The 25,193-nt window shown below is 35.3% G+C and overlaps 2 protein-coding genes across 4 annotated transcripts in view; one reads left to right on the forward strand and one right to left on the reverse strand.

Annotated features, from left to right (window-relative positions):
- On the reverse strand, positions 1–15,673 carry LOC127858141 (transmembrane protein 184C-like). The gene is made up of 10 exons (XM_052395104.1): positions 15,246–15,673; positions 14,164–14,200; positions 12,798–13,003; positions 12,241–12,315; positions 11,239–11,332; positions 10,293–10,405; positions 8,086–8,182; positions 4,583–4,676; positions 3,542–3,741; positions 1–3,315 (listed from the first exon to the last, which is right to left on the reverse strand). Exons 1-10 carry the CDS (start codon positions 15,488–15,490, stop codon positions 2,887–2,889), a joined length of 1,590 nt encoding a protein of 529 aa, XP_052251064.1. The 5' UTR covers positions 15,491–15,673; the 3' UTR covers positions 1–2,886.
- Positions 15,626–25,193, forward strand: part of LOC127858139 (spartin-like) — an 18,910-nt gene continuing 9,342 nt past the window's right edge. For 2 of the 3 annotated variants that reach the window (XR_008038769.1, XM_052395102.1), the window contains exons 1-5: positions 15,626–15,774; positions 18,556–19,344; positions 19,831–20,034; positions 23,222–23,416; positions 24,634–24,795. Coding sequence is in view for 2 of the 3 variants with exons in the window: in XM_052395102.1 (XP_052251062.1) it covers positions 18,567–19,344; positions 19,831–20,034; positions 23,222–23,416; positions 24,634–24,795 (1,339 nt within the window). In the remaining variant the exon portion in view is untranslated. Of the gene's footprint in view, positions 15,782–18,555; positions 19,345–19,830; positions 20,035–23,221; positions 23,417–24,633; positions 24,796–25,193 lie in introns of all 3 variants that reach the window. The other variant, XM_052395103.1, reaches the window with a different exon arrangement.

A 25,193-nucleotide genomic window follows, 5' to 3' on the forward strand; every position in this document is an offset into this window, starting at 1 on the left:
TAATTTTGCTTTTGTTTATTAATTCAAAAGTAAAATGTTTGTATAAAAATTGAAACTTTAAATTATGTAATAATATATTAAACAAATCATGGTTGAATACCTGAATAAACATATGAGCGTTTTGGTGGGTTATTTAAACATCATAAAACACAACAGGTCAAAGTAATTAAAAGCTATTAATAACATAGAAAGAAAACTTCAACAAACATCCAACATAATTTAATTTAACACAATCAAAATAAACATAACCATAAATTATTTACATAATACATGACATGCACTAAGTGACCATAATAATCATGAACATTTGACATACAATTACTATGTTCACGGAATAAATTGAAGATACTGGTAAAATGGAAGTAAAATGCATCATGAAAAACCGTTATACTTTTGTCTAAACAAAAAATATATTTATAAAAATGATATATATATCTATAAATATATCTGAACAATCCAGTTCAATACTATATCACTTGGCTGCTTGTGAGCTTTAAAAAAGTATGTGTACATATACTTAACAAGCTTAAGCCCGTCATTTACAAACTTTGGTCATCAGAAAAGGCAAGAATGAAAAGCATGGTTACATACTGGTAGTAAAAACCATTTCCATGTGTTATTAAACAATTCCACATTATCACGATGTTATGACATTTCAAATATGTTATTAACAAATAAATCTCAAGTTAAGATTTTATGTGGGAAAATTTACAAGAGGGCCTGAAAAGCCAAAAGTTTGCTCACCGGAGATTCAAAGGTACTTACCTGTTTTGTGCAGCCAAAGATGTCATTAGAACAAATGTTCTAACCAACTTTCTTAGTGAACACCCTGGCGGCCACGTTTGTCAACAGACCGGATACATTTTTGTACACATCCAAAATGTCATTAAAACAAATATTCTGACTAAGTTTCATGAAGATTGGACAATAAATGTGACATAAAGAGGGTTAACAAGTTTTTATGATAGCAATATAAGGAAAAATGACCCTCCCCCTGGTGGCCATGTTTTTCACCTAACTGGAACAATTTTTGAACACATCTAAGATATCATTGGGGCGATTCTTGTGACCAAGTTTCATGAAGATCAAACAATAAATTGGCCTCTAAAGTGTTAACCAGGTTTTACAAAAGCCATATATAGCCATAGAAGGAAAAATGCCCCGCCTCCTGGTTGCCATGCTTTTCAAGCAACCGGAATCATTTTCAATCTTATCAAAGATATCATTGGGACAAATCTGACCAAGTTTCATGATGATTGGACAATAAATGTGGCCCCTAGTGTGCTAACAACGTTTTACTATAGTTATATAAGGAAAAATGCCCCGCCCCCTTGGTGGCCATGTTTTTCAACCAACCGAAACCATTTTCAAACTCATTCAGGATATCATTAGGACAAATCTAATGACCAAGTTTTATGAAGATCGGGCAATAAATGTGGCCTCTAGAGTGTTAACAAGGTTTTACTAAAGCCATATTTAGCAATATTAGTAAAAATGCCCCACCCCCTGGTGGCCATGTTTTTAAAGCAACCGGAACCATTTTGGAACTTGTCCAAGATATCATTGGGACAAATCTTCTGACCATGTTTCATGATGATTGGACAATATATATGGCTTCTAGAGTGTTAACAAGGTTTTACAATGCCATAAAAGGAAAAATGCCCCGCCCCTGGCGGCCATGTTTTTCAACCAACTGGCATCATTTTCGAACTCGTCCAAGATATTATTGGAAAGAATATTCTGACCAAGTTTCATGAAGATTGGAAATAAATGTGGCCTCTTGGGTGTTAACAAGGTTTTACCATAGCCATATATAGCCATTTCCTACAGGAAAAATGCCCAGCCATGTTTTTCAAGCGAACGTAACCATTTTCAAACTCATCCAAGATATTATTGAGACCAATCTTTTGATCATATTTCATGAAGATTGGACAATACATGTGGCCTCTAGAGTGTGAACAAGGCAAATGTTGACAACGGACAAAAGGCGATCACAAAAGCTCACCATGAGCAAATTGTGCTCAGGTGAGCTAAAAAGCAATGGGCCACTTTCAGGCATTCAATACTGAAATATTGCAGATATTGCAACAATTTTGTAGCACAGGCAGCATCTAACATATCATAAACCCAAGTTGCATTTCCACACAATTCTAGAAAATTAAAACTTGTCGCCTGTTTAGTTTGCCGACTATGAGACTATGAAATACACTCTCTTTGATTAAAATTTTTGGTATCAGTACAACATGTTTAAAACTTGTGATCAACATTTTATTCATCACAACCTAGATTGAATTTATTTCTAATTGTTATATTTTGATATTATACTGTTTAAAAAATCTATAGCATCTCAATATCTGGTACGAAATAACACTAATAAGCTCAGCGCAGTCTAAATGAAGTATAAAATTTACCAGCCTCTGGCAAACCCGAGCTTTATTTGTGTGTGCAACGTATCATTCCACATTAGCTAATCAACTTGGAGTATTTTGATTTGAAGATTTCCATTTACAGCAGCAATAAATGAGCAGATGCAGAGAACTTTAAATGTATACAAGGGAACAGTTAAGTTGAGTTTGCATAATCATTATAATAAGGGATGTTTAAGCAGAAAGGAATAACTGAATCTTAATTTGGGTGGGATAAAATTATATTTTTAAAATAGAATTAATAAAATAAGGAAACGTTTTGGCCACACTTAAAATAATAACGCCCAACCAATGGCAGTATCAAGTAAGTTTTCTCTTTTCAAGAGAGATCTACAAGTTTACATGTAAAAAAAGCATCGCTCTCTTCTCGGAATAAATTCTAATATTATTTAATAAGTCAGAAGACAAACCAAACAATAGAATACCTATCTTTAACATCCCTTATTATAATGGTTATTAATTATACAATTTCACTTATCCCTGAATAATTGCCTTCACTTTCATTCCTCAACGAAGCATCACCAGACTGTATAGACACTTTAGGTGTTCCAACAATCAGTGCAGTGTCACCTTGATTTGCCCTTCCTTGATCTATATCTCTTGGCAGCTCTGTGTTATCATCAATGTCCCCTGACTGCTCTGCAGATTCTGAAATTGTTCTGTGAGCAGAGTCACCCAGATGCTCTATGGTATCGGATTGCAGAGACCTGACATCTACGCTGCTTGATTCATAGAAATTATGCATGCTTGATGACACAGATTTTGAGCTTTTTGCTGACTTGGACTGCCATCTGTCCAGACTGGTAATATCAAGTTCAGGCGCTAAACTTTCTGTGTCAGTTTGACCCTGATAACTTTTATGGTTGATTTCAGCCTCAGTTATTTGATTCTAAAAAGAAAAAAATCCTAAAGCAATATATTCACAATAAAACTTAAAATAACCAATTTTGAAGTGATGAAGCATACAACTGAATAATCTTCCTGTTTCTAAAAATAAATTAACTCATAATGGAAAAACTGCTTGTACAAATACATCAAAACATGTCTATTTACTCTTGGCAAAGCTATTATTTTTCAGACTAAAATATCAATAAAAAGCCGTAAATCAAACTCACTATAGAACGATCTTCATCATTCTGACTTAGACGTGACTGGAGCAAAGGCGTTTTTTCGTTTCCTGGCTCATTTTTACGCCGGAGGAATGGTGCACTCACAGTCTTTTTCATCGTCGTGGTTACAACCTTCACATGCTCCAACACATCGTCCTTGACATCTCCAACATCCCACATTGATGCAAATGATTGACAACAGTTACCTGAGTATACAAAATATTTATTTCACATTAAGTACTGAAATATTTACAAAAATATATCCATATAAATCAGGATCCTTATTCACTATGCTGGAGTACCTTTAGCAAATACAACATACTCTGAAATCTATAATTAACATAAATGTGTTAGTGGTGAAATAATGCCTGGGACCTTATTTAATGCATTGTATATTTTGTTGATTACATCATAATCCAATTTATGTTGGAGTTTTAACAGTCATTGTTAAATAAAAGTACATTTATTTTAAAACACATCTTTACACACACCCCCAATATGCTATGCTTTGCATTTATCATTCTGTGGCTGTGTTTTATTCATTGGTGTTGTTTTTTGTCCAGTGTCTTTATGTATGGAGAATGGTCCCATTTTTTCAAATGAACAACATTTCACTAAAACTAAGAATGATCCCCTTTTGAGGCAACTCACTATGTTAATATTCAAATCATCATTGAAAAAGCAGACAATTTAATTTGCTTTGCTGTCAAAGATTATGAAAAAAAACAACACCTTTTTAGTAATGCTTTATTACATTAATAACAAAACTGGATTTTTTTTACCACTTATTCTGGAATGTACCAATATAACCATACAACCAGTATAAAACCATCACAGTCTGTGAGACACTCACCAGCTTTTAAGGTTTCATGCTGTCTTCTACTTGTAAGTATCTTAGGGTTGGAAATGAAGGATTAAAACTTGAATCTAGTAATGAAGGTTTTAATTTATTTTGATTTTCTAAGGGACTACAAACGCATCAAAATGTAGATCTGAGCAGGAAAGGTTTAATACAGATTGCCCTGCTTGCCTCCCTCTCTGCCATACCTTGTGGTGCCGCCGTGTTCACAAAAGGCTCGTGTGAGAATGCAAAGTAGTGCATGATGGCTGCTATAAACATCTCAATGCAGATGCAGAAATCCTGAAAATATTACAAACAGTTGGGTATTTCTAAATAATACACTTATATTCGCACAGCAAGTTCTTATTTTTGTGAGGTGTAATATAACTTAAATATATTTTTATTGCTTTATCATGTATAAGGTTTAGTCATAGTATATCAAAACAATAAGTTATCATTCATTAATTGTTATTAAGATAATAACAAGTAAAATGGATGAAAACATGTTGCTGCTTTACATCCATGCTTATGACCCTGGTGTACATCTGCATGATCACTGTCAACTGGGTCATGCGAGTTGTGTATCGTGTTATTTCTTAAAAGTTGACCCAACATTTGTAAAAATATTGCAAGACATATGCATTTCCAGAAAGGAAATTCATTTCTGCGTTGAATAAGACCGAGATTATGAAAATCGCTGCACAATTGATGAAGATATGGCTGTTCAAAGCGATGCACCCCGTTTTGGGCTGATTTTGAGTTGCATACCTTGTTATATATATGTTTGATAGTGATTTTTTTCCCATAAAAGTTAATTTTTCGTTATAATATGATTATTTATCATTCAAAATGATGTTTTCACTAATTAATATCATAGCCACACGCTAACCACCTGTGTGGCATATGAAAATATTCAAACCAGAAAGGAGGTTAATTTTACCTCAGAGAAAATAAAATCAACCAACACAGTTACATATTATGTAGGGTATCTGCCTTGCAATTTGGACAAAAGTCCTCCAAGACAAATGCATGCTAATTGTTTTTCACATCCGCTAGTTAACAAGGTGCTATGTTCAATCATCGCTTATGCTCCCAGTGGAAGCCTTGCAAGTTGTGATTGATTGGCTCATTTGAAAAAGTCTTTCAGTAGTCCAAAAGAAGTTCAATTCAAGGTCAAAATGAGGCAAATAAATGTGGGTGTGTGGAGAGTGTGCATAGATAACATCAATACAAGTATCAGTGCTTTGTATCAAGTGGTACTGACGTTAGAAAAATGCACCATTTTGAGTTAATGAAGAATTTTAACCTTCCCAATAAGTCTTGGTCAAAAAGAAGGTCAATGTCAATGTGAATGTAAGGTCAGATTATTAGGATATATTTGTATATTAATACATGTGTAGTGATAAAAAACATCATCTATGCTGGATTGCAAGAATCAATGCTTTGTAGGAAGAACTATTACAGATATTAGACAAAACTTGTAATTTTGTGTTAATCTCACATGGACAGCCTGCCAAGGATGGAACAACAAAGAATAGACATGCTAATCACTACATGCCATGGGGCATAAAACATCATCCCAACAAATTGATGTTCAATTTGTTTCTAAATAAAAAGGTGACATCCTAACTCAAGATTCTAAAACTGTTCTTATTTGCGATCCAAACTGTGCCTATTGGGGATTTACAATAACTATTAGGGCGGTACTCAAATGGGAAATAGCCTTGGTTGCTAAAACAATAAGCAGACTAAGGTCTGGATTATGAACAACAGGGCCTGAAAGGCCCAAAGTCGCTCACCTGAGATAACAAGATACTATTGGGACAAATCTTCTGACCAAGTTTCATGAAGATCGGAAAATAAATGTGGCCTCTAGAGTGTTAACAAGGTTTTACTATAGCCATATAAGGAAAAATGCCCTGTCCCCTGGCAGCCATGTTTTTCAACTAACAGGCATCATTTTTGAACTCATCCAAGATATTATCAGGATGAATCTTCTGACCAAGTTTTATGAAGATCGGAAGTAAATAAGGCCTCTAGAGTCTTAACAAGATTTTACTATAGCCATATAAGGAAAATTGCCCCGCCCCTTGGAAGCCATGTTTTTCAAGCAAACATAATTATTTTCACACTAATCCAAGATATCATTGAGACCAATCTTCTGACCAAATGTCATGAAGACTGAACAATAAATGTGGCCTCTAGAGTGTTAACAAGGTTTTTATAAAGCCATAGTTATAGCCATATAAGGAAAAATGCCCCCCCCCCCCTGGTGGCCATGTTTTTAAAGCAACCAAAACCATTTTCGAACTCATCCAAGATATCCTTGTGACAAATCTTCTGACCAAGTTTCATGATGATCGGACAATTAATGTGACCTCTAGAGTTTTAACAAGGTTTAACTATAGCCATATAAGGAAAAATGCCCCGCTCCCGTGGTGGCCATGTTTTTCAACCAACCGGCATCATTTTTGAACTCGTCCAGGATATTATTGAGATGAATTTTCTGACAGAGTTTCATGAAGATCGGACTATAAATGTGGCCTCTAGATTGTTAACAAGATTTTACTATAGCAATATATAGCCATATAAGGAAAAATGACCCGCCCCTTGGCAGCCATGTTTTTCAATCAAACGTAACTATTTTCAAACTCATTCAAAATATCAATAAGACAAATCTTCTGACCAAATTTTATGAAGATTGGACAATAAATGTGGCCTTTAGAGTGTTAACAAGGTTTTACTATAGCCATATAAGGAAAAATGCCCCGTCCTCTGGCAGCCATGTTTTTCAACCAACCTGCATCATTTTCGAACTCGTCCAAGATATTAATGGGATGAATCTTCTGACCAAGTTTCATAAAGATTGGAAATAAATGTGGCCTCTAGAGTGTTAACAAGATTTTACTATAGCCATATAAGGAAAAATGCCCCGCTCCTTGGCCTTGTTTTTCAAGCAAAGGTTACCAATTTTGAACTCATCCAAGATATCATTGGGACAAATCTTCTGAGCAAGTATCATGAAGATCGGAAAATTAATGTGACTTCTACAGTGTTAACAAGGTTTTACTATAGCCATATAATGAAAAATGCCCCGCCCCCTGGTGGCCATGTTTTTCAACCAACCGGCATCATTTTCGAACACGTCCAAGATATTATTGTGATAAATCTTCTGACCAAGATTTATGAAGATCAGACAATAAATGTGGCCTCTAGAGTGTTAACAAGATTTTACTATAGCCATACATTTGTATATTACCATATAGAAAAAATGCCCCGCCCCTTGGCAGCCATGTTTTTCAAGCAAACTTAACCATTTTCGAACTCATCCAAGATATCATTGAGACCAATCTTCTGACCAAATTTCATGAACATTGGACAATAAATGTGGCCTCTAGAAAGTTAACAAGTCAAATGTTGACGCCGCACGACGCAAAACGGATGATGGACAAAAGGCGATCACAAAAGCTCACCATGAGCACGTTGTGCTCAGGTGAGCTAAAAACAATGAGCATATTTTATCCAGGCTAGTTTGTGTTTGCATTTCACCAGAATTTTCAAGACATTGTGACTTTCATCCTAACATGGGAAGTGCTCATCAATATTTATAGAAATCAGAAAATATCTTCCATCAATGAAACCAGCCTCAAAAGTGTGCCAGTAATCCCCTAGCTTTAGCCAAAAAAGATTTTAATAAATATGTACTGACCTGCATGGCAGCTGCAAGTTGGTTCACATCGTTATCATAAAACAGTGATTCCTGTATCAAACCAAACTTGCCAAAAGCTGCAATAACCACTGACTGCCTGTAATTTACATAGTCATAAATAATATAGCTTGATAATTCTAAACAGAGCAAACAACTAGATCAAGAAAAAAATCTTTAAAATTTGATCTTAATGTTTATTATGGATATATCCATAAAATTCATGACATGTAAGAACAAAACTTGGTTAACACTGTTCAACCAATTGACTTAAATATACATAATACTATGTTCTTAAAGGGATCTTTTCACAGTTTGGTAAATTAACAAAATTGAAAAAAGTTGTTTCAGATTCGCAAATTTTCGTTTTAGTTATGATATTTGTGAGGAAACAGTATTACTTAACATTTACCATAGGTCAATATAGCCATTATATGTATCTTTTGACAATTTGAAAACCTAACAAGGGCTGTTTGTAAATCATGCATGCCCCCCATATGGGCTGTCCGTTGTAGTGGCAGCCATTGTGTGAATACGTTTTTTGTCACTGTGACCTTGACCTTTGACCTAGTGACATGAAAATCAATAGGGGTCATCTGCGAGTCACGATCAATGTCCCTATGAAGTGTCATGATCCAGGCAAAAGCGTTCTTGAGTATTCATCCGAAAATCATTTTACTATTTCGGGTCACCGTGACCTTGACCTTTGACCTTGTGACCTCAAAATCAATAGGGGTCATCTGCAAGTCATGATCAATCTACCTATGAAGTTTCATGATCCTAGGCATAATGCGTTCTTGAGTTATCATCCGAAAACCATTTTACTATTTCGGGTCACCGTGACCTTGACCTTTGACCTAGTGACCTCAAAATCAATAGGGGTCATCTGCTAGTCACGATCAATCTACCCATGAAGTTTCATGATCCTAGGCGTATACGTTCTTGAGTTATCATCCGGAAACCATTTTACTATTTCGGGTCACCGTGACCTTGACCTTTGACCTAGTGACCTCAAAATCAAAAGGGGTCATCTGCGAGTCATGATCAATCTACCCATGAAGTTTCATGATCCTAGGCGTATGCGTTCTTGAGTTATCATCCGAAAACCATTTTACTATTTCGGGTCACCGTGACCTTGACCTTTGACCTAGTGACCTCAAAATCAATAGGGGTCATCTGCAAGTCATGATCAATGTACCTATGAAGTTTCATGATCCTAGCCCCAAGCGTTCTTGAGTTATCATCCGGAAACCACCTGGTGGACGGACCGACCGACCGACAGACCGACCGACTGACATGTGCAAAGCAATATACCCCCTCTTCTTCTAAGGGGGGCATAAAAATTATAAAGCGTTGCAACACGAAACGATTGAATAATTTGGAGAGTTCTGTTGTTGTCGTTTAAATTTACGAAACTACGAAGATTGCTTATATAAGGTATAAAATACTTAACCTGTGTATACCCGGCGGAATAGCCGAGAGGGCTAATGCGTTTTTACTTCAGACTTACTCCAGGACTCAGGGGGTCACTGGTTCGAGCCCTGGTATCTGCTACTTTTTTTTCCTTTTTTTAATTTTATTCTTGATTTTTTACTGGAGTTTTTAAGATCCAATGTTTACATTTATCAATATAAAGCATTTAATGACAAACTTCAAAATATGCCCAAAAATGTGAAAAGGCCCCTTTAATTTGATCAGTGATACATTTACAAAGAATTCTCAATTCTTTAATTAGAAAAAAAATACATTGGTTAGCTTTAACCTATGACATTTCTTGACAAATAGACCCTGACAGATACACATGTAGTGCGTTCAATCTGAGCCCTGTGAATGGCTATTGCACCATCCCTACCTGCCCTCAAAGAACAAGAGATGTGTTCGTCAGAAACACAATGCCCCTATTCCGTCGCTTTGAAATAAAATTTCAAAACATCATTTGGCAGGTTTAGAAATTATCTCTCTTTTAAAGCTTATTACTTCCCTTGGATTGTATTTTTTTACTTTTGACCTTGAAGGATGACCTTGACCTTTCACCACTCAAAATGTGCAGCTTCATGAGATACACATGCATGCCAAATACCAATTTGCTATCTTCGATATTGCAAAAGTTAAGCACAGACTGACAGACTGAAAGACGGACTGACGGACAGTTCAATTGCTATATGCCACCCTACCGGGGGTATAAAAAACTTTAAAGATGTAAATCTCACCAGAATGAAAAGAAGACAACAAACTTGACACAGAGGAACTTTGGGATGGGTTTGATAGGGGCCAACATCTCCTTGGTGGCCTTGTAGAACAGTACCAGGCAGTACATAGCCCACTGAAATAGTAGAAGTTACTATGGAAACTGGTATGAAAAAACACAGTTGTTGACATTGACTGTTAATGTTTAATTGTTTGAAAAATTGTATCGCTGACTCATATTAACTGGAAGATAGTCTTTATGGATGAATATTAATTAGTTATTACGACCGATTATATTAGTTGAGTTTTCTGGAAATGTTAAAGCATTTAATATCAAACATGTACACAATCTAAACAAAATGCAAAAAACATGAAAGCACATAATTTTTGTGATGGAGCTAAAACAAATCTGTTCAATCTCAATGAGCTAAGAAGCTATTTTAAAATCTTACATATCATCAAACTTATTTACTGTCCAATTAATAACTATATTTAAATGGTATATATTTTTTTATAAAATCTAATTTAAAACTATATCACTGACTTTGTTTATTCATAAATTTCTTCTACAAACAAAAGTTTAAACTGTTTAATACTGTACAATAGTGCATTTAATCTTGTTATAAAGCAAAAACAACTGAAGGAAATAAAATTAAAATATGTCTAATAGTTAATTGCTATCAAACTTTACTGCCATAAGTAAATAATAATTAAAATATTTATTAAATAAACAGCTTGATTCTAACATAAATCTATAAAAATCAGTGTAAAATATGTCATAGGTCATATGACCCGTGCCATTCAAATATAAGCCATAAATGACCAGCATAGATCCTTCCCAGCATATGCAATCAAATAGTCTGGGCTGGTGATATGCTTGGCGTATATGGCAGAAGATCCATTTTTGCATGATGCGGGTCATATATTAGTGTCAAATCATAAAGGAAATTAGTGATACCAATAACTTACAATTTGAGAGACATTGTTCAGTATTGTGACATAGAGCCAGCCACTTTTTGGACTGAATTCCCCTTCATGGTATACCCCAGAGATTTCACAAATACTGAAAATACCCAGTTGTATCGGCAAAATAATAAAAGAAAATAATGCGTTCTTCAATTGGCATCAAACCAGAATACGTCCACACTCATAATTACCAATGGGTACAACCTGGAGAACATACCAATATCAACTTAATTTTAGGAATGTCTGATAATTCCATGTGGTATTCTATTTTGTTTATTTTCCACCTACAATTTTCATTTTTCTTCTTTGTTTCTCTTGGCTGACAAACAGAGCAACAGTTAAGTATGATAATTAAAAAAAAAATCTAGTATGTATCGCATTGCTTATTGTCTGTGGACAGATTCTGTAATCTTGCCAAGAAATTGAACACAAATCATAGACATCTTAAAAAGCAATTGTAAAGAAAGAATGAAACATATAATAGCCAAGAAATTGAACACAAATCATAGACATCTTTAAAAGCAATTGTAAAGAGAGAATGAAACATAATAGCTTCAAATTGATTAAACTCTTTCCCATAAGCATTATTTAAGACAAAACCAAGTGACCCAAAATTGGTCTTCTGACTGATTTTTTAACATAACTGCATAACTAAAAATTAAATGATAAATCAAACTTTCCTTCCAAAAGAAGGATTACTTTATTTTTTGTGTGAAACAAAGACATTCAAACGAATAGAATAATTAATAAGCATAAAATTGCTTAACACAATTAGACCAGGAAGTCACAGTTATCCAAGATTATAATAGCAACACAACATAATAATGTATACAGATGAGTAATGGCACTATACTTCACCACAACATCTGAGTCACATCATATGCAAATGGGTTGTATGCCATAGGCAGCCAGCATAGCTCCAGACCAGCCTGCGCAATCAGGCAGTCTGATTAGGAACTAAGCTGTCCGCTATTAAGTCATGTAAGGTTTTGTGGTAACACTCACAGGGCAATGAAGGTGGTTATAGGTCGCACCACTGTGTATTGCAACACCCCATGCTTTGCATTCTGCAACATCTTGCTGCAAAATAGAAGTTTTCAACTGTTACTATTTATATCTTCCCATTTAATGTTCTGAGAGTAGAAATTGCTTTAGACATTATGGAAACAGACGGAACATGGCAAAAACCTATGCAAATACATGTAGTTGCAAACTTGAACCTTTTTACATAACCCTTTTCTAAAGCTTATTCTGCTCTAGCTCTGCCTCATAATCCAAATGAAAGGCTACAAATCAACACATTAGCTGAAGAAATTTTAATATGGCTAAAATATTTTCTTCATAATGACAACTGTCAACAGTTTTGATGTGATAGTTGAATAAGGCTAAAAACGATTTTTAACAAAGGAACCTTGCTTGCCAATTTTTTTATATTAATTTCAGCAACAATACAAACAAAACAACAAACAATTCTATACATCGTTAACAGTCAAATATCAAAAGCGAACTATGCGTTGTTTTAGCTTTGATTTTGTAAACTCATTTTTTCACACAATTTCTACCTTCCCATTGGCCACACAGGTAGGCAACAGAATGGGAATATGTGTTTCTGTTGTTTGGTCTTGCTGAGAGCTATCTCCAACTGTGGATGGACAGTCCACAGGAAGCTCAGCAAGTAGGCCATGAAGTTGTAAATGACATATGCCTCATAACACTCGCGTATCGTGTCCAGATATATCGCAGCAACGCTGAATCGTAAACCAAACCACTGAAATGGCAAATACTTGTTTACTGCTATAGTTTCACCAAGTCAACTACAAATATAAATTCTATTTTCACACAGCTCACAAAAGATTCATATCAAATACCAAACAAGAGGACAATAATGGCCTTTACGCACTCACCGAAGTAAAAAATACAGCAAATTGCCAAGATTTTAACGTATGGCCTTGCAATCTAAATTCACTTGATTGACATTCAATACTTTATTGTTAAGATTAACTTTCTTACCATGTTTTATCAAGATTCAGTCATATATGAGGCTTATACCGTGATAACAATGTTTTTCTAAGAAATGACCTGGTCACCTAGTTTTTGGATGCACATGACCCAGATTCAAATTTAGCCTAGGTATTGAAAATATTACATTTCTGTTCAATTTTCATCAAGATTGAGTTATAAATTTCTTCTCTAGAGTTGTAACCAGATTTGACTTGGTGATCTAGTTTTTCAATGCATCTGGACCAGATTTAAGCTTGGCCCAGATAATGTCAAGTTTAACGCTCAGGCCAAGTTTCATCAAGATTGATTCATGATTGTGGCCTTAAGGGTGGTATATGTTTTTTCGAAGATCTGACTTCAGTTTTTTTGACACATGTGACCCACATTTACACTTTGCCTAGATCATGTTAAGATTAGCATTCTGACTAAGATGCAGCAAATATTGTTCTAAAAATGTGGCCACTAGAGTTTTACTAAGCTTAAAATGTACGATAGACAAAACTGGACGCATGACATAGACTGACCACAGTAGTTCACCATCAGCACCCAGCAATTTTTTCCTTCTTTATAAAGTACCCGAAAACTGCACTTTCCCAATGGGGGAAAAAAACTAAAAATTTCCCAATTTAAGGTTGCAATTTTTTTTTAAATTTTATTAGAAGGCAACATTTAGTGTATTTCCCTATGAAGAAAATATTATATTGACAACTTGGCAAATCTTAGTTACCAATTTTAAAGTTTTTGTTAGCAACTAATAAACTAGTCTTATTTCCCAATCTGAAGACTTCACAACGCGAATTTTCCCAATTTCAGTTTTATCTCGCTATTTTTTCCCAATTAGGCTGGTATCGGTAATTTTTCCAATAGGCAAAAAAATTTTGCTTAGATGAGGTAAAAAAGCAACAACAAAAAACAATGAATACTTACTGCATTTAGGGCATAAATTGGCACCATCCATAATATTCTGAAAAACACAAAAATAAAAGATCTGAGAAAATTAATTCATTAAATAATCAACCAAATGCAATTGCACACTCAAAACGTTCTAACCATAAACTGTCGTGACTATTGGTGTAGTTTTTAAGGCATAGGGAACCAGGACCTCGGGCAAACATTTGGGCCCAGATAGACCTCAATTGGTCATTTCCAAATGGTCCATTATTCCAATAAAATGAAACGGAATACCGGTAAGTTGTTCACAAGATGTAGAAGTAATATGTCAGAGTATCAAAATAATCACAATTGTCATTTTAATTAAATAAATGTTGGTCATTGATGTTTACCCTCTCAACTCATTCCTAAACAAATGTCATTAGCTCTTTTGATTCTGAGGGCCTTATGCTGCGTTATGAGAGGATCTGCAGAATGTTCCAGGTGTCAAATCTAATTAATTTACTACACCCATTCAACATGTGATGAATCTTGAATTATGGCTGCATTTTCAGAATTTTAAATGATCAGTAATTTAATTTGACGCTGACAAGTTCATACAGAGATTTTTTCACAGATTGGCACATTACTTAGATGAGTCAATAAATACCTTAATTTACTAGATTTTAACCAAGGAAGTGTACAGCTAAACTGTAATGAAAATAATAGAATTTTCGAAAGAAATAAGATAGAATGTTTTTGTCCCAACTTGTTAAGCAAGAACATATATCGTTTTGATTAAAAGGCTATTGTCTAAAAACTTGTCTATCCTAACTTTTATCATAATGTTTGCACATTTCATTGGTGTACGTGATCCAATTGCTGAAAGAAGATCAAACGAAAACAACAGAATCATTCCAAATTGTTCAAGGTTTATTTTGGAGTTCAATAAAGAAACAGTATTTACACCATGAGTCTACATTAATTATAGTATTTTGCTCTCTGATTTATAGTGCTCTTATGTTTTTTAATGCGTGACAAATAGCTGGAAAATTGTCGTTTCGACAATCTCTGAAAAAAAATCCTTGAACTTAATGAGCAACTTGTAAGAAAACTTTTTCCAAATAGTAAACACTTACCTGATAATGTATTTCTGCAAGTTTGGTTGAGTGTAGTTAATAACATGAAGAATTATTTCATAGACGGATATGGGAACTGTCATCAAGACGAACACGCCTCCAGTGAACCAAGCTTTTATATGTTTCTCTTGTGTTTTATTTGACACTTCAACAACACACAGTGGAATGGCTATCATCATAAGAATAAAATAAATCATAAGGGCCAATGGCCTTATCCAGTTTTTCCAATGCGCAACAAAATCCATTGTTGATAAACGCCAGCGTTAACGACTTATTAGACAATAATGAACAACTTAAATTTTTTCCAAAGTTTTTGACAGTCCGCCATTTTTATGTCATGTGACTTTTTATTCATATTATCGAAGAAATCCAAGATGTTCCGAATAGTTGTTGACATCTTTCTGAGTCAGTGTCACTGTCAGCCCACTTTGACAATTGTCAATTTGGAAATCACTTCAAGTTTCTGCTTGATAGGATTGTCTTCTATCTATCTGTTATGAACTGAACGTAATTAAAGACAGCAGTATTGGTAAGAAGTATGTCATATTTTTTATCAAGGTTTATACATTGTATTGCTAAATGTGTTAAATTTTTTATCGGACGTTAAACCATGTTGATGATGTTAATTGTTTCCTTTATCTTATTAGGTAGTTTGATACAATCAATTTCAGATATAAATTGCAGCATAAATTGTGTAAAACTTTTATCACTTATGAAACTTTGTTGTGCAGTGCAAAATGAAATATAAAAGAAACATTTGAAGTACATGATGTTTTGGAAGCGAAAAATAGTGAACTGTGGTTGATAAGAAAATACCTGTAAAATCACAATAAAGATGTAAAACAAATTGTTTATGTTTCAGAAATGTGTCATTTAACATCGTCTATTCACCCTTAAGTTTAGTTATACTACTCAACTATTTGTAATATGCTGGTTTCAGTTTGGCCTTTTGCATGTTTTATGAGTATAACATGTTTGTTACTTTGTAACATAATAGATTAGAATCTAATCTATTCACGTGAAACTCTTTTGTGTTATTATGATAGGTGACAGACTATTGCACATATCTCTGAGCTGCAATTTGCACAATTATTCCACCTCAACTTTTCATTCTTAGAAAAATTGATCAGCTAGCTCAGTTTGTAGAGCTCTATACTTGTGCTTGATTACTCTTAAGTATACTTAAATGTACCCTTGGTACGGAAAATATACTTAAACGTACTCGTCCAATTCAGACTTTACTTGAGTGTTATTACCACCCAAAAACCGATGTCATAAAACATGCTACGGGATATGAAGCAAAATTCATTTTGAACAAAACCTGCCTCAACATGCTTTTGAGTATGAGTTTCGATAATATAGAGGCCATTTTTACAGAATATTGACATACATAATGAATATAATTTATTTTAAAAAAAATTAGCCGATAACCACCAATTTAGCATTACAATTCCTGGTTCTTATTAGTATATTTTCCGTACCTGGGTAAATTTAAGAATACTTAAAAGTACCCGGGGTACATTTAAGGCGTACCTGAACCGACAATGACCAATCAAGTGTTACTTTTTTGTAATTGTAAACAAAGTTATTGATGTTACAATTCTACCCTTTCCTTTGATTCAAGTAGGGCTGTAATCTTAGATACTGGCATAAGTAATTAGTATGTGCAATTATGTAAACCCGCGTTCCCTTGAAAAGTGTGAATAGACAAACTTACGTCCCTTATATGACTTAAATACATTTAAATACAATAAAAAATCAAAATTAACAAAAAAGCATTTATTTACAATGTGGTTAAGAACTGCTTGCTATAGGTGCAGATATGTATCACTACTACTGGTATTAATTGAAATAACATATTTCCTGGTCATTATGTAAAGTAACTTACAGAATATTTTCTATCCCAGGTGAGACCAACTTGTTACATAATCTTTGAGCATTCTATATGGAAGCAACCAACATTTTTAGCTCACCTGAGCACAATGTGCTCATGGTGAACTTTTGTGATAGCTTTTTGTCCAGGTTGGGGCATGCGACGTCAACATTTGCCTTGTTAACACTCCTGAGGCCACATTTATTGTCCAATCTTCATGAAATTTAGTCAGAAGATTTGTCTCAATGATATCTTGGACGAGTTCAAAAATGGTTACGGTTGCTTGAAAAACATGGCCGCCAGGGGGCGAGACATTTTTCCTTATATGGCTATATATGGCTATAGTAAAACCTTGTTAACTCTCTAGAGGACACATTTATTGTCCAATCATCATGAAACATAGTCAGAAGATTTGTCCCTATGATATCTTGTACGAGTTTGAAAATGATTCCGGTTGGTTGAAAAACATGGCCCCAAGGGGGCAGGGCTTTTTCCCTGATATGGCTATAGTAAAACACTATTAACACTGTAGTATCATGATGTTGTTGACGGTGTCAGATTAAATATTAACTACCGTAATTACTCTTAATTAATTTTTAAAAAATTGGTCTGAAAATTTAGATACCAAAATGTTCAAAAATTACAGTTGTCAGAAAATTTAGAGACAAACATTAAGATGTCCAAAAATTATAATTATATTGAAATAAATGCAATAAATCAATGCTAAGTAATTTTCGTGTGGTTAACTCTTCTTTTTCTGCTTAAAAAAATAAAAACAACTTCACAGCTTTGCTTACTCTTGCCTGAAATGATATAGAACAAAAACGTAAAAACAGAAAACATTCTGCTTCCTTTAAATGAGGAAATTGTTTCAAATGCTGTTGGGTGAATCCATTACTTTCTACAAGTATACATGGTTATTTAGCCAATTACGCGAATGTAATGTTCCATTGCCCTCAGGCATGAATCTGCAAGGTGTTATGACCTTAATCCCATTTTAAAAATCCATGATAGAAGTGTCACAAGATAAGGGAAAACAGGGCTGAAGTCTGTAGAAAAGCGCGGTAAAATATACTGTCTGAAAATTAAGAGACATTAATTATGGAAAAAACCTGTTTGTCCGAAAATTTAGAGTCACGAAAAAGAAAAATACAACAAGAGGTTGTCCGAAAACTTCAGTTGTAATCACCGTAGTTCTTTTTTTGGTCATAGGTGAATGAAAATAAACACAATACCACCCACCAAAGAACAAAATTGAAAATACTGACGACATATACATGCAAACAAAAATGAATATCTTCCATATAATTTGTTATTGTTTATTTTGTTCTTTTAATATCAAATATGTTGCAGCCTACATAAGTGTAATCTCAAATAAATATCAATTTGTATTTTAGAAATAAATGTTTGATTCACCATCCATTCATCTTTACACAGATATAAGGAAGATGGAGATGCCAATGGCATCAGCTCAGGGGTCAAGGTCACCACAGCAATCTAGGTCAAGGCCAAGCCGACCTCCTCCACCTGGGTCACAGATATTGAGTGCCAACACATTAGCCAAACTCCAGGAATACCATGATAGTGCTTTTAGACTTGTGGAGCAAGGACTTAGTGCGGACGAGGAGGGAAAATCAAACGATGCCCGTGCTTTCTACGAAAGTGGCACATCAGCAGTGAACTCTGCCTTAAAAATTGACTGTGAACATCTCCAGGGTACGGAAGCAGAGAAAGATAAGGCCAGAGAGATTCAGCAGAAGCTGAACAAAACCAAGCTGCAGATAGAGTACAGGTTGCAGGCTCTGCGAGCATCAGAAATCGCTATGCCATCAGCCCCAGAAGCGATGGACTTGGAAGCCCCTCCGAGCTACGAGGCTTCAATGTCTGACCAACAGTTTGCTGCTCTAGGGGACAGCATAATGAGTGCAGAATCCACAGACAGTCAAATTCTGACAGCAAATGCTACAGAGATATTTTGCATACCTAACAATGTTCAGATATTCTTCATATCGCCTGAAGGCTATGTTAGTGCACCATCATATCCATCATCATTGAAAGTTTTCCGTTTCAATGAGCAGCCAGCTGAGGGGGCAAGCAGTACTATACAGCCATCAGCATTCCTTCAGGTGGGGGAATGGTTTTACCCGCTACAACCAGGGTCTTCTCCAGCCATGAGGACTAACTATGGAGCCTATGTATTCCCAGATCTGCAGTCCACTGTTCCAGGTAAGTTACTGTGCATGTGACATGAGTTTCCAATTGTGGGATTCATGCTTTGCCTCGCAAGTTTTTGTAATGGTGTACATGAATAATTTAATATATTTGTATAGCATTGATGTGAAAAGGAAACAAAGGATGAATTTATGCTAATTTTTTGGGACTTTTCATGCTACGACTTAACTACGCAATCAAGCTTTCAACAAACATTTAAGTCAGAAATCTCGAAGCAGAGGTTAAAAATAATCTATGAATTTAAAAATTCAACAAATATACCATATTTAACAAACCTACAAACTTTTATGTCAGCAAAATCCAATTGGTATTTTACGTTTTCACATTCTTTTTTGTAAACAATGTTCTTATACAATAATGTCCCATTGCTAATAGAATGTATTGTATGTTTTATTATTTTATAAAATAGGAAATGATACATGTATAAACAAAATGATTGCCTGATCAATGCTCATCGTTAATCTGCTTTGTCATGTCTAGGGGCAGCCGTGGGTTTGATCATTCCAGAGACGTTACCTCTCACTGATCGTCAGTGTTTCGAGGATCTGCTGCAGTCCTTGACCATGTACCAGCTGCAGCAGTTGACCCCAACAGAGGAACACGCGCAGGCTGATGAGAGAGTGGCTGGAGAGGACCAGGGGGTGGAGTCAACGAGTACGAAAATCTCCAAAGGGTTGATTACTGGTAGGCGTTGTAATGTTAATTGACCGGATTAGGGGTTTAAGCTGTTGATGTTGTCATTACCTTTTTATGTCCCCCACCACTATAGTGGAGGACATATTGTTTTTGCCCTGTCTGTTGGTTTGTTGCTTTGTTTGCTCCCACTTTAATATTTTGCCATAACTTTTGCAATATTGAAGATAGCAACTTCATATTTGGCATGCATGTGTATCTCATGGAGCTGCACATTTTGAGTGGTGAAAGGTCAAGGTCATCCTTCAAGGTCATTGGTCAAATATATGGGGACATAGAGTTTATCAAACACATCGTTATAGGTTGTGTTTATTCAGATGAGTAATTATATCCAGAAAATTTACTGAATGGGTCTTTAAAAGTAAATGTGATGTTTCCATCACAGTAAAGCTCATTAAGTGTTCAAAAATATATTCAACATAATAATTGCAATATTTTACTATCAGAGTTTGACTTACGGCTTTGACTTTTTCCAATAGTTCAGAGGGCAAGTTAGTTTGAAAATCTACCTGCCCTCATTGAGTAAAGTTTGCCTAATATTTATTTCAATGATTGTTGATGTATGTCACAATTTAATAACATGTAGCAAGCAATAACATAAATTTATTAAACTAAATAATGTTAAATGTTTAATTTGAAGCAATATACAAAAACAATTCACTACTGTTTGGTTTTTAGCTCATCTATTTTTTGAAAAAAAATTATGAGCTATTGTCATCACCTTGGCGTCGGCGTTGGCGTCCGGTTAAGTTTTGCGTTTAGGTCCACTTTTCTCAGAAAGTATCAATGCTATTGCATTCAAACTTGGTACACTTACTTACTATCATGAGGGGACTGGGCAGGCAAAGTTAGATAACTCTGGCGTTCATTTTGACAGAATTATGTGCCCTTTTTATACTTAGAAAATTGAAAATTTTGGTTAAGTTTTGCGTTTAGGTCCACTTTTCTCAGTAAGTATCAATGCTATTGCATACAAACTTGGTACACTTACTTACTATCATGAGGGGACTGGGCACGCAAAGTTAGATAACTCTGGCGTGCATTTTGACAGAATTATGTGCCCTTTTTATACTTAGAAAATTGAAAATTTTGGTTAGGTTTTGTGTTTAGGTCCATTTTATTCCTTAAGCATCAAAGCTATTGCTTTCATACTTGCAACACTTACTAACTATCATAAGGGGACTGTGCAGGCAAAGTAAGGTAACTCTGACTGGCATTTTGACAGAATTATGTGCCCTTTTTATACTTAGAAAATTGAAAATTTGATTAAGTTTTGTGTTTAGGTCCACTTTATTCCTACAGTATCAAAGCTATTGCTTTCATACTTGCAACACTTATGAACTATCATAAGGGGACCGTTCAGGCAAAGTTATGTAACTCTGACTGGCATTTGGACGGAATTATGGGCCCTTTATACTTAGAAAATTGAAAATTTGGTTAAGTTTTATGGTTTGGTCCACTCTACCCCTAAAGTATCATAGATATTGCTTTCATACTTGGAACACTCACAAACTATCATAAGGGTACAGTAAAAGGACAAGTTGCATAACTCTGGTTGTCATTGTTACGGATTATGGCCCTTTTTTGACTTAGTAACTTTTAATATATGGTTAAATTTTGTGTTTCGATCCACTTTACTTCTTAAGTATCAAGGCTATTGCTTTCAAACTTCAAATACTTTCATGCTATCATGAGGTTACTGTACCTGGCAAGCTGAATTTTACCTTGACCTTTGAATGACCTTGACTCTCAAGGTCAAATTATTAAATTTTGCTAAAATTGCCATAACTTCTTTATTTATGATTAGATTTGATTGATACTTTGACGAAACTACTCTTACCTGACATACCACAATAGACTCCACCCAAACCATCCCCCGTGCCCTCCCCCCCCCCTAATTTTTTTTTTTTTTTTTTTTTTAAGATCATCTCACAAATGACCACCACACCCTCACACTATACCCCCACCCCACCCCCCCCCCCCCCCAATTTTCGTTTTTTTTTTTTTTTTTTTTTTTAAGATCATCTCACAAATTACCACCACATCCTCACACTATACCCCCCCCCCCCATTTTTTTGTTTTAAAACTGTTATGTTTGAAATACCGTCCAACCACCGCACCCAAAAAATACGCCCCCCATCACCTCCCCCCCCCCCCCCCCCCCCCCCCCGCACCCGATTTTTTTATATTTTTTTTTCGCTTTTTTGGAAGATAATGTAATAAATGTCCACAACCCCACACTATACACCCCTCTTCACTCCACCCCTCCCTCCTTTGTGATTGAAAATGAGAGTCCCTTCACCTTTGAAAAGAAAATAGATGAGCGGTCTGCACCCGCAAGGCGGTGCTCTTGTTATGATTATTGTTTCTGATAATCAGCTTAAAATAAGGCACCATTCTAAACTTAATAAACAACTCAATAGAACTGCTGTTGTAGTTTTCAAGTGATCTACATGTTCTGTTATTCAATTGTATTTTGTTGTTGTTATACATGTCACAATTTTGTTCTTTAACCAGTAATGTTTCATGACTTATAGAATGAGAAGTTAGTACATGTTACTAATTTTTGTGCAATTTTTATGCTTTCTAGAAGATAGATGGTATTACAATGTCTGCCATGTAGGACACACTACCAAACAGAAAACAGTTTGATTGACTAATGCCATACAAACAAAAAACAAAATCAAGTTAACAAACAAGTGATAGACAATGATATAAACATAGACAATGATATTAACTCAAAGGAGATTGAACTTGCACAATAATGATGCCAAATAATTTCTCAAGGATTATTGACTTGACTTTTATCTCAGCACTGGCAAGCAGGCCTCACCCGATACCATGAATAAAAGCTCAAGGTAAACTCTACTATTGCAGCTCAAGGTAAACTCTTCTATTGCAGCTCAAGGTAAACTCTTTTATTGCAGCTCAAGGTAAACTCTTCTATTGCAGTTCAAGGTAAACTCTTCTATTGCAGCTCAATGTAAACTCTTCTATTGCAGCTCAAGGTAAACTCTTCTATTGCAGCTCAAGGTAAACTCTTCTATTGCAGCTAAAGGTAAACTCTTCTATTGCAGCTCAAGGTAAAACTCTTCTATTGCAGCTCAAGGTAAACTCTTCTATTGCAGCTCAAGGTAAACTCTTCTATTGCAGCTCAAGGTAAACTCTTCTATTGCAGCTGCAGAGTATATATCCTGGGGTGTGGGCAAGGGCGCTGAGAAAGCCGGGGAGCTGCTGAGGCAGGGATCCACTAAGCTGCGCGCCCACTTGAAGCCCGAGGAGAGAGAGCGCCCTGTGGACCCACGACTGAAGACTGGCATACAGTACGTCAGGAAAGGCTCACATGCTGCCGTCCAAGTCAGCTCTTATCTAGGTGGGTACAGTCATATACGAATCTTGTTCTGCAAAAACTGGGTTCAACGCTTGTGAGTTAAATGTCTTCCCTGATTAGCCTGTGCTGTACACACATTCTTATCAAGACATTTTTTGTTTTTATGGAATATTTCGTTTAAAGGAAGTCTCATCTAAACAAATATCTTGTGATGACGGAAATTGTCCTGTGTGGACTGCACAGGCAAAGCTAGAATGACACTTGACTTACATGCATTAAGCCCAGTTTCCCCAGATGTCTCATTTAATGGTGTTGAGTGACAGTATCTTCCATATATGAATGTTAGTGGAAAATGTATTATTTTATTTTTTGTACAATTTCTAAAACATGGACTTTTAATTGATTAAGCTTAAGCCTATTAATTTTGCCCTTGGTAGGGTGGCATAGAGCAGTGAGTTGAACTGTCCGTCAGTTCGTCTGTCTGTCAGTCTGTGCGTCCGTCCAATAACTTTAACATTTGTTATAACTTTTACAATATTGAAGATAGCAACTTGATATTTGGCATGCATGTGTATCTCATGGAGCTGCACATTTTGAGTGGTGAAAGGTCAAGGTAATCCTTCAGGGTCAAAGTAAAAAAAAAAATCTAAGCGGCGCAGTAGAGGGCATTGTGTTTCTGACAAACACATCTCTTGTTTCACTTCAGATGCACTAAAGCTAGAGATTTAGACAGTCTCTTGCACGTTTTCTGAGAAGAACTACATGTAGTCAATGGTGTCTTTGGAGAACTTGATTTGTTGTATGAGTGTTAAGATGATATCTGTATGTTATAATAATTTTATTGTTTGAGTTTACTGCATTGGTAGCAGAACAATTATGATTCTAAGCAAAATGATGCTTACTTGTACATGTTTTACTATTGAAATCATTGTTTGCTACACCATCAGTTTTTATACTCAGTGTGTGAAGAATCTAAGTATCAATAATTTGTATCACCTTATTTATAATGATGTATCACACGGGTGTAGTGGAAGGTATGTCCTTGATGTGCCTAGAAGATAGAGGATTCTATCACACATCGGAAGCATTCTCACATTCTCTGCACAGGCTAATCACGGACAACACTTTCTGTCTTAACTGGAGTTTTTGCCTAGAGGACTTCCTTTAAAGGAAAATAAAGCCGAATGTTTTGTATGCACATCCATAAAGCCCTGTTTCCCCAGAGCTTGTCTCAATAATGTTTTATGTACTTGTTTCAGTCTCCAAGCTCGGTCAGGCCACCATGGCCCTTGCTAGGCATGCAGCCCCTCACATCTGTAGGCAGGGAGAGAAGGTGCTCCCTAAATCATTGACAGAGAACAAAGGAGAGGGAAAATCCACCATCAATAGCATCCTAGAAGTGGCTGCATCTGGAGTACAGGGTGTGGTGAAGTTTTATGTTCATGAGATTGTTGAATAACTCTTATTTATCTGCTTAGTGTCAATATTTGCTGATTATTGTTTAAACAGTTCATTAAACAAATACATATATAACAATTATATGTATACCACATTCCCTTAATCTAGGTGGATACACATGTTCAGAATCATAGTGTGCAATCTTCATGCTTGTTAATGGAATGAACCTCCCTTTACATAAATAACTTCCTTCCTGGCACATTTTATGTTGGTCCATCAAGAAAAAGGATCACTGAGGTCATGCCAATAGCCTGCGGTATATATTTTGAGCTTTCATAAAAGGCATCACTCGATACTGTCTTAGACTTAAATAATTTACATTCCAAAATCAAAACAAAAACTTTGAAGTCAAATGGAATAT

This window comes from Dreissena polymorpha, chromosome 14 (genome assembly GCF_020536995.1).
Source record: "Dreissena polymorpha isolate Duluth1 chromosome 14, UMN_Dpol_1.0, whole genome shotgun sequence".
Taxonomy (NCBI): Eukaryota; Metazoa; Mollusca; class Bivalvia; order Myida; family Dreissenidae; genus Dreissena; species Dreissena polymorpha.

Bases quoted from the DNA above. Each gene is read 5' to 3' on its own strand.
- LOC127858141 (XM_052395104.1), bottom strand. From the start codon at position 15,490: ATGGATTTTGTTGCGCATTGGAAAAACTGGATAAGGCCATTGGCCCTT. The intron at 13,004-14,163 runs GTAAGTATTCAT...TTGCCATTTCAG, and splicing joins CAATTTATGCCCTAAATGCA to TGGTTTGGTTTACGATTCAG. The intron at 12,316-12,797 runs GTAGAAATTGTG...TCTATTTTGCAG, and splicing joins CCTGTGTGGCCAATGGGAAG to CAAGATGTTGCAGAATGCAA.